At 41.4% G+C, this 17,833-nt stretch overlaps 1 protein-coding gene across 3 annotated transcripts in view; it reads right to left on the reverse strand.

Annotated features, from left to right (window-relative positions):
• The window catches only part of LOC132151485 (potassium voltage-gated channel subfamily KQT member 2-like), a 41,588-nt gene that overhangs the window by 18,638 nt on the left and 5,117 nt on the right, over window positions 1-17,833 (reverse strand). For all 3 annotated transcript variants that reach the window (XM_059559602.1, XM_059559601.1, XM_059559603.1), the window contains exons 2-4: window positions 11,528-11,618; window positions 11,320-11,446; window positions 6,327-6,502 (exon numbers count right to left, since the gene is read on the reverse strand). In XM_059559602.1, the coding sequence (XP_059415585.1) occupies window positions 6,327-6,502; window positions 11,320-11,446; window positions 11,528-11,618 (394 nt within the window). The remainder of the gene's footprint in view (window positions 1-6,326; window positions 6,503-11,319; window positions 11,447-11,527; window positions 11,619-17,833) is intronic.

The following is a 17,833-nucleotide window of genomic DNA, read 5'->3' on the forward strand; positions in this document are numbered from 1 at the left end:
GAAACTTATCAAATCAAAAACACAGACAACCAGATAATCCGGACCTCCGCCTTCTTTACTGTGAGGCACTAAAACAGTATAAAGCCACACTCCGGCGGAAAAAGCACAGTTTCTGCAAAGCCAGTTTGAAGAAATTGAAAAATCTATAAACTCACACAAATTTTGGATAAATGGAAATTGCTGTACAAACCAAATCAAGAAGTTCTGGCAATCCAAGATGGGGAGAAGTGGAAAAACCACTTCCAGGAATTATACACCCCAACTGAAATTCAAAATTCTAATCAAAATGAAATAATTAATAAACTAGACAATTTGGAAAGATCAATTAAAACAAACCAAAACCCTTTAGATTTCCCCATAACAATGAAAGAATTGGAAGAAAAATTAGGAGTCCTTGAGTCCAAGAAAGCCTGTGGTGTAGACAGCATCCTGAACGAGATGCTGAAACACACAGACCAAAGCTTCAGACTGGCCATGCTCAAACTGTTCAATGATGTTCTGTGTGTAGGGTTCTTCCCTGAGATCTGGAACAAGGGCCTCATCAGCCCCATCCACAAGAGCGGAGACAAACTAGACCCCAACAACTACCGAGGCATCTGTGTGAACAGTAACCTGGGGAAGGTTCTCTGCAGCATCTTAAACGCCAGACTTTTACACTTCCTTATGAAGCACAATGCCTTGAGTAAATCCCAAATTGGCTTTCTTCCAAAATGTCGCACATCCGATCACATTTTTACATTACAAACACTAATTGACAAATATGTACATCAAAACAAAGAACAAATTTTTGCTTGTTTCGTTGATTTCAAGAAAGCATTTGATTCAATCTGGCACGAAGGATTATACCTAAAGCTTATCGACAGTGGAGTAGGGGGGAAATTCTATGATTTGATCAAATCGATGTACACAGCCAGCCAATGCGCTGTCAAAATTGGAAACCAAAGAACCGAATTTTTCCCCAGGGGCGCGGAGTGAGACAGGGATGCAGTTTAAGCCCCACCCTCTTCAACATTTACATCAACCAATTGGCCAATATGTTAGAACATGCTCCCTTTCAAGGTCTCACTCTCCACGACACAGAGATCAAGTGTCTACTCTACGCAGACGACCTGGTCCTCCTGTCGCCCACTAAACAAGGGCTTCAGGACGGCCTGGATCTGCTGGAGGATTACTGTCAGTCCTGGGCCCTGACCGTCAACCTCCAGAAGACTAGAGTCATGATGTTCCAGAAACGCTCCAGATCTCAGGGACCAACACACACATTCACACTCTCACACAGAACCATTGAGAGCACAAAAGCATACACCTACCTCGGCCTGAAAATAACTCCAACTGGTAACTTTACTTTGGCTGTGAATGAACTCAAAGAGAAAGCTCAGAGGGCTTTCTATGCCATAAAACAATCAATCAAAATTGACATCCCAATCCAAATTTGGCTCAAACTTTTCAAATCAATAATTGAACCAATTGTTTTATATGGCAGTGAAGTGTGGGGTCCTTCTATAAAATTTGATTTTTTAAATTGGGAAAAACATCCGATTGAAACTCTACAATTAGATTTCTGTAAAAGAATACTCAAAGTCCAAAGAAAAACACCAAACAACGGATGCAGGGCAGAATTGGGCCAATACCCTCTCCTCCTAAACATCCAAAAAAGAGCCATCAAATTCTGGAAACACCTGAAAACAAGCGACCCCAACACGTACCATTATAAAGCCCTGAAACACCAAGAGCTGAGCCCCAGGACGAGTCCTCTTCTTCAGCTGGTGCTGAGACTGACTGAGCTCTCTCCTGCAGAGATCAGCTCGCCTCAGCACACACACACACTCACACACATTCGGCCTGCACAAATTATCAACACAGAACAACACAAGTACATCACCCATTGGACAAACACCATTCAAAACCAACACAAACTGGAATGTTATTCGGCACTAAATCGAGAGTACACTGTTGCGAGCTACCTGAGCACAGTGAATGATGTGAAGCTCAGGAAAACCCTGACGATGTACAGACTCAGCGAGCACAGCCTGGCCATCGAGACGGGCCGGCGCAGACAGACCTGGCTCTCCTGGGAGGACAGACTCTGCTCGCACTGCATTCTGGGAGTGCCGGAGACAGAGCTGCACTTCCTCACAGAATGCCCCAAATACCAACACATCAGAGACCAATATTACCCCAAAATGAATAAGATATTTCCCCAATTTAACACCTGTAATCCAACCCAAAAACTTAGATTCATCCTTGGCGAAGAAGCCAAATGCTCCAATTTAGCAGCAAGATTTGTAGCATCTCTCCACATCCTGAGGGACGAGCAGAGCAGCAAACACCCAATGAACACACACACACACACAGCCTAACACACCCAATCACACACACACACTCACTCACAGCCTAACACACCCAATCACACACACACACACACACACACAGCCTAACACACCCAATCACACACACACACTCACTCACAGCCTAACACACCCAATCACACACACACACACACACACACACACACACACACACTCACAGCCTAACACACCCAATCACACACACACACACACACACACACACACACACAGCCTAACACACCCAATCACACACACACACTCACTCACAGCCTAACACACCCAATCACACACACACACACACTCACAGCCTAACACACCCAATCACACACACACACACACACACACACACACACACACACACTCACAGCCTAACACACCCAATCACACACACACACACTCACTCACAGCCCAACACACCCAATCACACACACACACACACACACTCACAGCCTAACACACCCAATCACACACACACACACACACACACACACACACACACTCACTCACAGCCTAACACCCCATCAGACCTACACACATGTATATAATGTTAAATTCCAAGTTCAGTGTTAGTTTATTTTAGCTTTTGTGTTTTATGTACATGATTTCGGCATTATAATCCTTCTTATTTTATTTATTAATCTTATAATATTATGTTTTATTTTATTTAACTATTATTATAATGTTTGGTGTAGTTAATGTTCAAAATCAATTTCTATGTTGTTTTTTGATGCTTTGGCAATACAAAATGTATTTTTTTTGTCATGCCAATAAAGCTTTCTGAATTGAATTGAATTGAGAGAGAGAGACAGAGAGAGAGAGAGAGAGAGAGAGAGAGAGAGACAGAGAGAGAGAGAGAGAGAGAGACAGAGAGAGAGAGAGAGAGAGAGAGACAGAGAGAGAGACAGAGAGAGAGACAGAGAGAGAGAGAGAGAGAGAGACAGAGAGAGAGAGAGAGAGAGAGAGAGACAGAGAGAGAGACAGAGAGAGAGACAGAGAGAGAGAGAGACGTTGCCTGAGGGACCTGAATAAATGAATGACAGGATGCTTTAATCAGACTCGTGACTGCAGTCTGATCCACTCTGCTGATTAATCTGGCCAAGAACTGACCATCTAGAAGAAACAGAGAGTAGTTCACTTTGTTTAGAAGTGCTGAAATAGCAAAAAACTCATTTTATTCTGTGAACGGCTGAACAGAGAAATTAGAAAACAGTTTGGAGTTGGTATGATTTTGGAACAAGTCTCTTCTGCTCACCAATGCTGCATTTAAAAGGTCGAAGATACAGTAAAAACAGCAATATTCTGAAATATTTTTACAATTTCAAACAGCCGTTTTCTATGTGAATATCTGTCAAACTGTCATTTATATCCGTGTATTTCCAGCATCATTACTCCGGTCTTCAGTGTCAAATGATCTTCAGAAATCATTCTAATATACTGATATGCTGCTCAAGAAACATTTCTGATAATTAGCTTAATTAGATAAATTTGTGGAAAATGTGATGCATTTTACTTTTCAGGATTCACAGATGAATAAAAAGTTTAAATGAACAACATTTATTTGAAATAGAAATCTTTTGTAACGTTATTAAATGTCTTTACTGTCACATTTGATCTATTCAGTGTATCCAATCTGAATAAAAGTATCAGTAAAAACCCTCTAAAATGTATGATAGCTTTTCTTTGAGATTTTCATATCATCAAGTCTTAATTTTTCTCTCAACACAGCATAAATAACCTTGTTTAATATACTCGGCATTAATTATTAATCAGACTAATGCTGCTGTTTCACAGACGTCACCCTGCTAGCATGCAACTCCTTTAAAATTCATTCATATTTCAGAATGTTTACAGTGAACATGCAATTTCTATAATGCATCTGTTTATTAGAGAAAATGTGTTTTCCTCACTAGGACAACGGACGATGCTCCCCGTCTGTTTTCACTGAGTATAATCACGCAAGATGGAGATGCACCACAATCTAAAAATAGATTCTCTCTGCTATAGCACTGAAGAACATTAGTGCATGAGACACGAGAAACTATTTCTAGAAGTGGTTGTATTCTATGTGCATTAAATGCAGTTTGAGTTGCATTAACGTTTCCAGATGCACTGAGCTCTATGAAGAAAAGTGTCACTCTCATCATTGCCTCAGTGAACAGAGAATGTTCTCAGAACGTTCTGGCAAGGTTCTCTCAAAGTTATGAACAAATAAAAAAAAAAAAATGATGTATGAACAAAAAGCGATGTCTTCATGGATGTCTTAACTTTTTAAAGTCAGTTACGTTGAATCCGAAAAGTAAGACTCTTTACACCCTGCTCTTTAATAACATTCTCAAAACATTAACACAAAAACATTTTAATTGCATTTTTTTAAGTTACTACTTGTTTCAGAACATTCAGAGAACCTTTAAAAGTAACATTGTATTCAAAAGAAACATTCAAAAGTAACATTCCATTGCTTGCAAAATGATAAAATGTAACCTAAAATGTTCCCTTAATGTTTTAGTTAACTCTTTACAAGAAGCTTCCATTGGTTAAATTATTAACTAACATGAACAAACAATGATCAATACATTTATTACAGTATTTATTAATCTTTGTTAATGCTAGTTAATGAAAAAAAGAGTTGTTCATGGTTATTCATGTTTATTCACAGTGCATTAACTAATGTTAACTTTAGATTTTTATAATGCATTAATAAATCTTAAATGCTGTAGAAGTGTTGTTCATTCTTAGTTCAGGTTAACTAAAGTAATTAACTAATGAGTGTTGCCATAGTTCTGTAACATTCACATAACCAAGAAAAAATATTTTTAACACACACACACACACACACACACACACACACACACACACACACAAACACACACAAACACACACAACACACACACACACACACACACACACACACACACACACACACACACACACACACACACACACACACACACACACACACACACCATTAGTAAAAGGTTCTTAGGATATATATTTGTTCAAACACTTTCAACTTTGCCCATGTTTACTACCTGTTAACAGCACAGCCAATGATTTCAACGCAGTTTGCATTAAATGTCAAATGTTCCTGTCAGCTCTCCGTCTGTGACCGTGTGCCCTGCATTTACAGTACGAGTTTATGTCTTGCCAAGTCCTATCGATTGCAAATCTGCAGCTGAAACTTCCTCAGGATGTCTCATTAACATCATTTTGCCCTTTTCCTCCTCTCCTCATTGATATTGCCACACCGAGACAAAAAGACGCCACCAGATCTGTTCCCGACCTCTCAAACCCACTTCAACAACGAGCTTCACAAACAACACTTGACAGAACAACTCCTTTGGTTTCCATTTGTTTTTTGGAGCCTTATGGGACAACCTGAATAACATAAACCTCTCATATTCATATTTGGGCAACTTTGCAGTTTGGAAATAGAGTTTGTCGACTGTTGATTCATGCTTCAGCTGTGGTGTTCGAGGGCATCAAACGACTTCAAAAAAACGTTTACAATAACATTAAATTATATTTGCAACGTAATATTATATATTTTTGCATGATACAGGATATTAAATCAGAAAAAGAAAGTGAATTTAGATTAATTTGGAACAACGTGCATTGACGACTCATTCACAATAAGACCAGAAACATGAATTAAAGAATGTAAACTTGTTGACTTTTTCATGTGCATGGATATGCATTGATATTTCCTGACATTAATTGCATTTCTTCTAACGATTTGTGCAAAATAAGACCAGATGCATGTATTAAGGAGTGTAAATCGGGTTGATTTGATGAGTGTATTGCTTTATCTAAAGCCTATAGACCTCCATTGCCATATATCTCTTTTGAAAAACCCCGTGGTGAAGATCCCAAACAGAAAGTATTGCAAGCAGCAGAATGACTGCCGGTATGTGAGATGAGATTTGCAGAAGCGTAATGGAAGTGTTTCTGGTTACTGAACAGTTTCTCGTCTTCGGCTACCTTGCTGTGAGCGTAAACCACAGATCCCAAGAGTTTCCAGGTTCCCCCGCGTCGGTCCATGCGGATCATCCGGAGAATCTGGAGGAACCGGAGACTCCTGATGGCCGAGGTGGCGAACACATTCCCCTGCGTTCCAGCGGCCAAAACCGAGATCGAGGCGATCAGCACCATGATGTCTGAGGAATAAAAAAAGAAATATAAACTCAACTGATAAACACACAATCATATCAAATGTTAATGTGACAGAAAATCTGTAAATGTACATGCATTTGGCAAATTGCTTTTTGCATTTTATCTCTATATAAGTAAATGTCTCTTCTGCTCACCAAGGCCACGTTTATTTGATCAAAAATACTGTAAAACAGTGAAATATTATTACAATTTAAAACAGCTGTTTTAAAACATCCAAATGCAGCGCTTTATTAAAGAATGGTCAAACAGGCAGAAATCAGGAATGGCGTCAGGTGTGTCAGGGATAACCAGAGTCGAAACCAGAAACAAGCAGAGATCGGGGCAGGCAGCAGAGAGTCAGAGTCGGAGTAATCAGTCCAAAGATCAAACACGGGAATGACAAAACACAGGGAGAAACGCTCGGAAATGTTAGACAGGCTAAACAAGACTTCGCAGTGAGTGAGAGTGAGTGTGCTGCTTTTATGTGTGTGTGTAAATGAGGTGCAGGTGTGGCAAGGAAATTGGCTGATGAATGAGGTGCAGGTGTGGCAGGGTGATTGTGATGCAGTGACTCATGGGTAATGTAGTTCGGGTGTGGTGCAACAGTATGAGAGGTGCTAGTGTCCAAGTGACATCTGGTGGTTGATGGGTGGAGTGGTCCTGACTGGAGTGCCCTCTACTGAAGTTCATGGGCACTCCATCTAATAATCATGACATAGCCCACCCCCAAAGGAGCGGCTTCCAGACGCTCAAAACAATCTAGGAGGGCGGTGGAGCGGAGGCGGAACAGGGAGAGGGATGGAGGGCCAGGTCCATGAGGAAGTGCAGTGGACTGGGGCAGAGCAGGCAGAACTGGAGCCCTTCCTGGGCCTAACTCAGGAAAACAGGAGGTCCACCAAGGCAGAGCAGGTGGAGCTGGAGCCCACCAGGGAGGAGTAGAGGACCACCACAGCTGAGAAGATGGGACAGAAGCCCACCAGGGTGGAGCAGAGGACCACCACAGCTGAGAAGAAGGGAAAGAAGCCCACCAGGGCGGTGCAGAGGACCACCACAGCCGAGCAGACGGGACAGAAGCCCACCAGGGCGGTGCAGAGGACCACCACAGCCGAGCAGACGGGACAGAAGCCCACCAGGGCGGAGCAGAGGACCACCACAGCCGAGCAGACGGGACAGAAGCCCACCAGGGCGAAGCAGAGGACCACCACAGTGGAGTCGATGGCACCGGACCGCAAGTCTGCTCAGGTGGGACTGAAACAGAGAACATTGACAGGTTAATAGCGGATTCCGTGTCCGTGATGAGATGGTAGCTGGCCTCCGTTGCCATTACAGGGCAGGCGGTTAGTTCATGGAGGACCTCCGTGGCCATGACAGGACAGACAGAGAGTTGGTGGATGGTCTCCGTAGCCCAGACCGGAATGAATGAGAGCTTATTGACGGCCTCCCTGGCCGTGACAGGATAGGACGAGAGCTCTGAGATGTGACGAGGCTCTGGGAGTTCGGCTGAGATGTGACGAGGCTCTGGTAGATCTGTGGTGATTTGATTGGGTTCATGAAGATCAGCTGTGACTTGACTGTGCCCATGAAGATCGTTGGTGACTTGACTTGGTTCCTGAGGATCAACTGTGACTTGCCTTTGCTCATGAAGATCATTGATGACTTGACTTTGCTCATGAAGATCATTGATGACTTGACTTTGCTCATGAAGATCATTGATGACTTGACTTTGCTCATGAAGATCATTGATGACTTGACTTTGCTCATGAAGATCGTTGGTGACTTGACTTGGTTCCTGAGGATCAACTGTGACTTGACTTTGCTCATGAAGATCGTTGGTGACTTGACTTTGCTCATGAAAATCGTGGTGACTTGACTTGGTTCCTGAGGATCAACTGTGACTTGACTTAGTTCATGGAGGTTAATGGTGACTTGACTTTGCTCATGAAGATCGTTGGTGACTTGACTTTGCTCATGAAAATCGTTGGTGACTTGACTTGGTTCCTGAGGATCAACTGTGACTTGACTTAGTTCATGGAGGTTAATGGTGACTTGACTTTGCTCATGAAGATCGTTGGTGACTTGACTTGGTTCCTGAGGATAAACTGTGACTTGATTTGGTTCCTGAGGATCAACTGTGACTTGACTTAGTTCATGGAGGTTAATGATGACTTGACTTTGCTCATGAAACTCGTTGGTGACTTGACTTTGCTCATGAAACTCGTTGGTGACTTGACTCGGTTCCTGAGGATCGACTGTGACATGACTCGGTTCCTGAGGATCGACTGTGACTTGACTCGGTTCCGGAAGAACTACTGTGATTTGACTCGGTCCTTGAAGATCACCAGTGACTTGACTCGGTCCTTGAAGATCACCAGTGACTTGACTCGGTCCTTGAAGATCACCAGTGACTTTACTTGGTCCTTGAAGATCACCAGTGACTTGACTCGGTCCTTGAAGATCACCAGTGACTTGACTCTTTCCTTGAAGATCACCAGTGACTTGACTCTTTCCTTGAAGATCACCAGTGACTAGCCTTGGCTCTGGAAAGTCCATGGTGACTAGCCTTGGCTCTGGAAAGTCCATGGTGACTAGCCCTGGCTCTGGAAAGTCCATGGTGACTAGCCCTGGCTCTGGAGAGTCCATGGTGACTAGCCCTGGCTCTGGAGAGTCCATGGTGACTAGCCCAGGCTCTGGAGAGTCCATGGTGACTAGCCCAGGCTCTGGAGAGTCCATGGTGACTAGCCCAGGCTCTGGAGAGTCCATGGTGACTAGCCCAGGCTCTGGAGAGTCCATGGTGACTAGCCCAGGCTCTGGAGAGTCCATGGTGACTAGCCCAGGCTCTGGAGAGTCCATGGTGACTAGCCCTGACTCTGGAGAGTCCATGGTGACTGGCCCTGACTCGACTCTGGAGAGTCCATGGTGACTGGCCCTGACTCGACTCTGGAGAGTCCATGGTGACTGGCCCTGACTCGACTCTGGAGAGTCCATGGTGACTGGCCCTGACTCGACTCTGGAGAGTCCATGGTGACTGGCCCTGACTCGACTCTGGAGAGTCCATGGTGACTGGCCCTGACTCGACTCTGGAGAGTCCATGGTGACTGGCCCTGACTCGACTCTGGAGAGTCCATGGTGACTGGCCCTGACTCGACTCTGGAGAGTCCATGGTGACTGGCCCTGACTCGACTCTGGAGAGTCCATGGTGACTGGCCCTGACTCGACTCTGGAGAGTCCATGGTGACTGGCCCTGACTCGACTCTGGAGAGTCCATGGTGACTGGCCCTGACTCGACTCTGGAGAGTCCATGGTGACTGGCCCTGACTCGACTCTGGAGAGTCCATGGTGACTGGCCCTGACTCGACTCTGGAGAGTCCATGGTGACTGGCCCTGACTCGACTCTGGAGAGTCCATGGTGACTGGCCCTGACTCGACTCTGGAGAGTCCATGGTGACTAGCCCTGACTCGACTCTGGAGAGTCCATGGTGACTAGCCCTGACTCGACTCTGGAGAGTCCATGGTGACTAGCCCTGACTCGACTCTGGAGAGTCCATGGTGACTAGCCCTGACTCGACTCTGGAGAGTCCATGGTGACTAGCCCTGACTCGACTCTGGAGAGTCCATGGTGACTAGCCCTGACTCGACTCTGGAGAGTCCATGGTGACTAGCCCTGACTCGACTCCGGAGAGTCCATGGTGACTAGCCCTGACTCGACTCCGGAGAGTCCATGGTGACTAGCCCTGACTCGACTCCGGAGAGTCCATGGTGACTAGCCCTGACTCGACTCCCGAGAGTCCATGGTGACTAGCCCTGACTCGACTCCGGAGAGTCCATGGTGACTAGCCCTGACTCGACTCTGGAGAGTCCATGGTGACTAGCCCTGACTCGACTCTGGAGAGTCCATGGTGACTAGCCCTGACTCGACTCTGGAGAGTTCACTGGAACCTGACTCGACTCTGGAGAGTCCATGGTGACTAGCCCTGACTTGACTCTGGAGAGTCCATGGTGACTAGCCCTGACTCGACTCTGGAGAGTTCACTGGAACCTGACTCGACTCTGGAGAGTTCACTGGAACCTGACTCGACTCTGGAGAGTTCACTGGAACCTGACTCGACTCTGGAGAGTTCACTGGAACCTGACTCGACTCTGGAGAGTTCACTGGAACCTGACTCGACTCTGGAGAGTTCACTGGAACCTGACTCGACTCTGGAGAGTTCACTGGAACCTGACTTTTGGTGCTGCTTTTATGTGTGTGTGTAAATGAGGTGCAGGTGTGGCAAGGAAATTGGCTGATGAATGAGGTGCAGGTGTGGCAGGGTGATTGTGATGCAGTGACTCATGGGTAATGTAGTTCGGGTGTGGTGCAACAGTATGAGAGGTGCTAGTGTCCAAGTGACATCTGGTGGTTGATGGGTAGAGTGGTCCTGAGTGGAGTGCCCTCTACTGAAGTTCATGGGCACTCCATCTAATAATCATGACAATATATATATATATATATTTTTTTTTTAATAGTGTAAATATTCCCTGGGAGTCAAACCCATAACCTTGGTGTTGCTGCATTGCTCATGTTGAAACAAAAATAGACTTTGATCTTTTTAATATTCAGTTACAGCAAATACAAGCTGTGCTTACATGGCTAGAAAACCCTGAAAGGATGAGGATTTGTGAGGTTAGGATTTACTTTGAGACTATTTTTCACTCATAATACATTTTGCAAATGATTAGAAAGAAACAGAAAATGCATGAAACTAGTAGAAGTAGAAAGACTAAAATAGTATTCTCTTGTAAAATGTACTCTTCATTTACAACTTGGTTGTGCCAAGATACTCACCGATAACACAGAAAGGTTTCCGGGCGAATTTTAACCTTCCCCTCCATCCTCTGTATCGACAGCAACATCCTGCAGACCAGATCCTTACTATATATTCCACTCCGAAAACCACAATGGTTACAATTTCCTACAAACACACAGACAGATGTCATGGTAGCATGTGATCAATGCACACGTGTTAAATCAATACCCCTGTGATAATACATACCAGGATGTAGAGGGCGTCTTCGGAGCTCTTCTCATATTCTCTGATGGTGGAGAACACGGACAGAACCAGACAGGAGAAAACCAGCAGAAAACTGAAATGAAAAGAAAAAAAAAACAGTTTACATGATGTGCACTGAATTTGCATGTGATTTGTGCAAAATAAAACCAAATGCATGTATTAAACCAGCAGAAAACGGAAATGACAAGAATAAAAAACAGTTTACTTGATGTGCATTGCATTTGCATGTGATTTTTGCTAAATAAAACCAAATGCATGTATTAATACGGTAAACATTTTTTGTTGTTGGTGGTTTGATCAGCATAATGAATTACTTTATCTAAATAAATCATGTTGCACCTTTTTAAGATTTTCCTAATGAACTATCCAGCAAATAGAGACAATAAGCGAGTGTTTATTTGTAATCTGTCCTTCAGATGCCACATTAAAGTGGGTAATTGCATTGCTGACACTGTTTTTTTCATCATCTCTCTGTCAGCGTGAGCTCTGCTGTGGTTCCTCAACAAACTCAATAAGAATCCTGAGGGAAGTGCTGAGCTGGCCGCTGATGGCCTTGGCCACAGACATATGAGTAATAGCGTGATATCAGCCTTGACACACACTAGTCCTCCGCGTGAACACATTACACAAACTATTTATTGACACAAACATTATAATTCCAATAACACACCGACCCTAGGCAGTCAATTCTACAGAGTGATGCACTTTTATATTATCATGTTTATCTACTCTACAGAAAAATAAGCTGACAGCTAACCTTTGGAGATAATAGTTACAGCCACATCCAAAATTTACATAATAAATATTATGTAACTATTAGTGCTAATGCAATTTAATTAGAAAGCGCAAAGCACTTCATAGTGTGAAATATAAATGATAATGCTGTATGTACAGGTGAATAAGGAGAAAAATTGAGCGGTTATTTATTTTTTACAAAAATATATGAAGTGCAAAATAATAATATAATTTATATAAATATCAAATACATAATAAAATATATTAAATATAAATATATTGCATAAATAATGTATATATAATTAATAGTAGATATATAATTATATATGTATACTGTAATGTAATAACATAATGATTATATACACATATACATGTATATATTATATATATTTAATATCATGCTCCTCAGTATGTATGTAATAATATATGTAAGGTTTTGTTTAATAAATAAATAAATGTGAACATTACATTTAAATGTATTTACATTTATGTATTCATTAAATAGTATTTTTGCTGAGCAATAACAGTGCATATTTTCTTACATGAATATGCAATAAATAAATAAACAAATAACACACATTGTAATAAAAAAAAAAAAAATAGTAAGATGCACAATTTTACTTTCATGCATTTTAATTATTTGGATCATCTTTGGTTATATAATATTTCTCTAGTACAGATGCTTCCCTTATTCTTCACTTTATTGTAACATCATTATAGCAGAAGAATCTAATTTTCTCTGCGAGGTCATGTTAGAGGTTCATGGAAGGTAAAAACGAATATTCGCACAGGTATAGTAGCAGTGACTGATAGTGATGACACTGCACTGATTAATGACACTTGTGTCTTGATTTCTCTGTTTTCACAGAAACATAATTTCAGGAGCAAGAGTTTGTCGACAGTCACGGTGCGGTAATGCTTTCCAGCGGACATGTAAACTGTAATTGAACTTAATGTAGGAGCGGACGCAATATAACGCTCCGCTGGCCAAGTGTGCAAAGCTACAGCGCGACGACTCTATTTTCTGACTCTTTAGCTCTAGTTTTACACTCCCAAACATCTTAGTCAGCACTTTCTCCAAATGAATATCAAGGAGGACTTGAGCTTGCACTGCTCTGTCTTTAACGAGGATTAATTAGCTGGTGATTAGATGAAAAGAACAAGCTAAAGCAAGCACTAACACACTCACTCAGATAGAGAGGAACAGCCAATCAGAGTGTTTGTGTGGGAATTAAATCTCTTTTCTCTGTCTTTGTTGCCGGGCAAACTTTTCGATTTAGGGATCATATCAAAGGTGTTTGTCCAAGACAATATTTAGATGCTATAAGTGCTTGAACTTAATAATTAGATGCCAACTTTGTTAACAGGGTTATTGTTAACTAAAACTAAAACCATGAAAGTAAAATAATAAAAATATATATATTTATTTATTTTATTTTATAAATACAAATCAATAGATTAGGATGGGATATACAAATAAATGCATGGCAAAGATTTGTTTGTGGCATAAAATTTTATTTGCAAATCTTATTTTTTTTATTTATTTAATTAATGTTTGCAAAATTCTTTCTATTTATTTGTCAATATGTTTAATTTTTGTTAATCTTTTTACATTTATCTGTGGATAATAATTTATTTATTTGGAATTATGCAACTATTCTATCTCAATATAATTTGCTCTGCATTAAATCTTGCACATTTTCTAGAAGAAACAGTCATTTAACAATTTACCAGATCTCATTTGTTTACATTTTGCATTTGCTAACATTAACAATGTCAGTAAACTGAAATCCAATTGTTCATTTTTTTTATTCATGTTAGCTCCAAGTGCATTAATGTCAAACGAAACGAAATGAAAACGAAAACTTAACTTGAATTAACAATGAACATCCTTACTGTAAAGCACCATGATTTGTCTGTTAAATGCATGATCATAAGACTGCATTATTTGAAGTTTCACAGGTGTATTTTGAATTTTGCATTGCATTTTGAGTTTTTAGAACATTCTGCCAGGACATGATCTGTTTTTCTTGCAGTGTTAATAAAATGCAGAGTTAGTGATTAAAAAACAACAAAAAACTCTCTTCTATCACGAATCGCTCTTCTGTTTCTATTGCCTTTGCTTCATACACAGTTACAAAGCATGCACAAAACATTTGATTTCAAAGCTGTTGTACGGCTTGTGTTACTGAATCCAGTCTGTCCTACAGTCGCATCTCTCTGCTCCTACAAACAGCATCTGTCCAGTGGATTGGATGACAAGACTACAGCTCAAATTATAGATTAACAAAACACCCACGTCAATACAGAGAAGACTGAGAGGACTGCTGAGAACAACTAGTTTCGTCTCACTACGTCTCCAGTGGGACGAAACAATGAGTCTACAGGATCAGGATCATTACGTTTAATGTGTGAGAGAGATCTTGCATTAACAACAAACATGAATTTCCATGGGTGGTTTGTGCTGGTTAGAGTTATTTATAGTCATAATAACATGATTTTTTTAATCATAACATTAGAGATTATGTTGTCAAGGTTTATGTGTAAACTAGATGTTACATAGATGAGTTCAGTTATTTCAACAGATCAGATCATGCACACTGCAAAAAAGAAAAAAATTCTAGTTAAAATATTAAACAAAAAATATAAACAAAAAGATAAATTAGACATTATGAGTCTTAAGTTTAATGCTTATCATCTATCTATCTATCTATCTATCTATCTATCTATCTATCTATCTATCTATCTATCTATCTATCTATCTATCTATCTATCTATCTATCTATCTATCTATCTATCTATCTATCTATCTATCTATCTATCTATCTATCTATCTATCTATCTATCTATCTCCTGTTCACTACATCAATTCAAAGTCAATTCAAATTCAGGAAACAATTTGGAATTTAAACCACTTTAATTAGATTGAACTCAGAAATGCTGTGTTCAGTGCACACACACACACACACACACACACACACACACACACACACACACACACACACACACACACACACACACACACACACACACACACACGTGTACATAAGCGTGCTCATTAAACCTCCTGCGTTAATGTTTCTTTTCTAATTTACTGTTTGATTCTCGGGTCGAGGCCTGATGCTCCAGGAGCTTCTGATTACAGTAATTACAGCTGTGGTGAGACTAATGACGTGCTGCTCATGACGGGACGCTGCCGCTCCTCAAATCCTCTGAAGACCTGTGACAGGACAGCCCAGTATAATCAAAACCTCACATATAAACTGCAGTGGTTTGCTGGAGACGCTCAAACACAGCTGAGCTCATAAAAGACAGATGGAAAAAGTTAACCAACATTGTCCTGTTTCCAGCTCACAATGTTAAAAAAATAGGTAATTTCAGTCTGACAGAGAGAGGCTGATATAAAACTAAAATGAAATGCTACAAATGATGATCTGACCTCTTCTGTTCTACCTGCATAACAAACACTGTGTTACAGAGTGGATCAGCAGCAAAACATCTAAACGCTTTTAGCAAGAACACAAGCACTATGAGCAATTGATGGCGTCACAGGTGCATTTCCACCTACTCATGACCCTCACACACACACACACACACACACACACATGTGTGTGTGTGTGTGTGTGAGACAGTGATTGAAAACCCTCTAACAGCACATGACAGCACTCATTTCAACAGTCTTTTCTAAAGTGTGAAGGTGGTTAGAGAAGCATGTGTCATATGCTCATCTGCACGCTGCTGTCTTAAAGTGACAGTACACCTACAAACCATCATTCAGTCCAAATTTACGGAGCATAAAAGGTTCAGTTTTGAAGAACGAATGCATTTAAGCATTCAAGCCTGATGTGACAGTGTCAGGTCATAGGGACTACTTTTAAGATATTCTGTGAGATTTCTGGTCGTCATGCATCGTCGTCGTGTGTTCAGTAAGACTATACAACTGGATTTGGAGGCTGATGGAGGTCCTGAGGGTTTCTCGGTTGACCGATCTGTCAAAACTCGTTCACTGGGCTGAGAGAGAGAGACAGAGAGAGAGAGAGAGAGAGAGAGAGAGAGAGACAGAGAGAGAGAGAGAGAGACAGAGAGAGAGAGCGAGAGAGAGACCGAGAGAGAGAGAGAGAGACAGAGAGAGAGACAGAGAGAGAGAGAGAGAGACAGAGAGAGAGAGAGACAGAGAGAGAGAGCGAGAGAGAGACAGAGAGAGAGAGACAGAGAGAGAGACAGAGAGAGAGAGAGAGAGACAGAGAGAGAGAGAGACAGAGAGAGAGAGCGAGAGAGAGACAGAGAGAGAGAGACAGAGAGAGAGACAGAGAGAGAGAGAGAGAGACAGAGAGAGAGAGAGACAGAGAGAGAGAGCGAGAGAGAGACAGAGAGAGAGAGACAGAGAGAGAGAGACAGAGAGAGAGAGAGAGAGAGAGACAGAGAGAGACAGAGAGAGAGAGCGAGAGAGAGACAGAGAGAGAGAGACAGAGAGAGAGAGAGACAGAGAGAGAGAGCGAGAGAGAGACAGAGAGAGAGAGAGCATCATGTAATGCATTAATTGCAGCATCATGTAATGAACAAGATCGATGATAAAAGGGTTTTCTATTCATTCTTCTCCGTCGTAGTCCATAATTTCTCATTAATGCTCATATGAAGATTAACTCCAGACACCTCAGCAAATGAGAGAATAATTCATAAACCACAATCAGTGCTTTGCTGCATAACAGATATGCTGCTAAATAAGAAAACTTCATTTTATCAGTTAACAAATCAGGATCAAAGCTCAATTCTGCATCCTACAACACCATCAAAAACGCATGTCGACGACATTTCAGTGTGTGTGTGTGTGTGTGTGTGTAGTTTATGAGCATGTTAGGGCAGTGTGCTTGATTGATGCTTTTCTCAGGGTTATGACACACATGCTGCAATAAATATAGTTAATAAACCACTAAACTGACTCTGATGAGCATCTAATACATCATGAAAGCAACATACATATATACAGAGTTAATCATGCATGCATGCATTTTTAGTTCAATTTAATATAAAATGATAAATGGACCGAAGCCAAAGACCAGAACAGACGGCTTAATACCAACACACACACACACACACACACACACACACACACACACACACACACACACACACACACACACACACACACACACACACACACATCAACATTCATGATGAAATGCATTGCTCACAGCTTGTCAAACACCTCAAACCTACATAACAAAAATTAAGATCAGTGTTTGCTCAAGATCTGACTTATTTTGGTCTAAAATGTTCAGTCCAATCAGTTCCTGGTGGAGAAAATACACTTTTATCTCCAGTTTGATTAAACAAATATGTAATTTTATAAAAGTATAAAGGGTTGCAAAATGCAAATAGTTTCATGTTGACTTCATCTCTTCATCAGCTTTCAGATGGTGCAATTCAACCCACAAAACTGTAAAATAATGTCAGTCTGCAGAAAGCAGAAGGCCTTTATTTATGCAGTTTCATGTTGTTTTTCCCTCTAACCAGACGTTTGCTCTTTGACTTTACTTCCCCGACTGACAGACG

Source organism: Carassius carassius, chromosome 10 (assembly GCF_963082965.1).
Source record: "Carassius carassius chromosome 10, fCarCar2.1, whole genome shotgun sequence".
In the NCBI taxonomy this organism is placed as follows: Eukaryota; Metazoa; Chordata; class Actinopteri; order Cypriniformes; family Cyprinidae; genus Carassius; species Carassius carassius.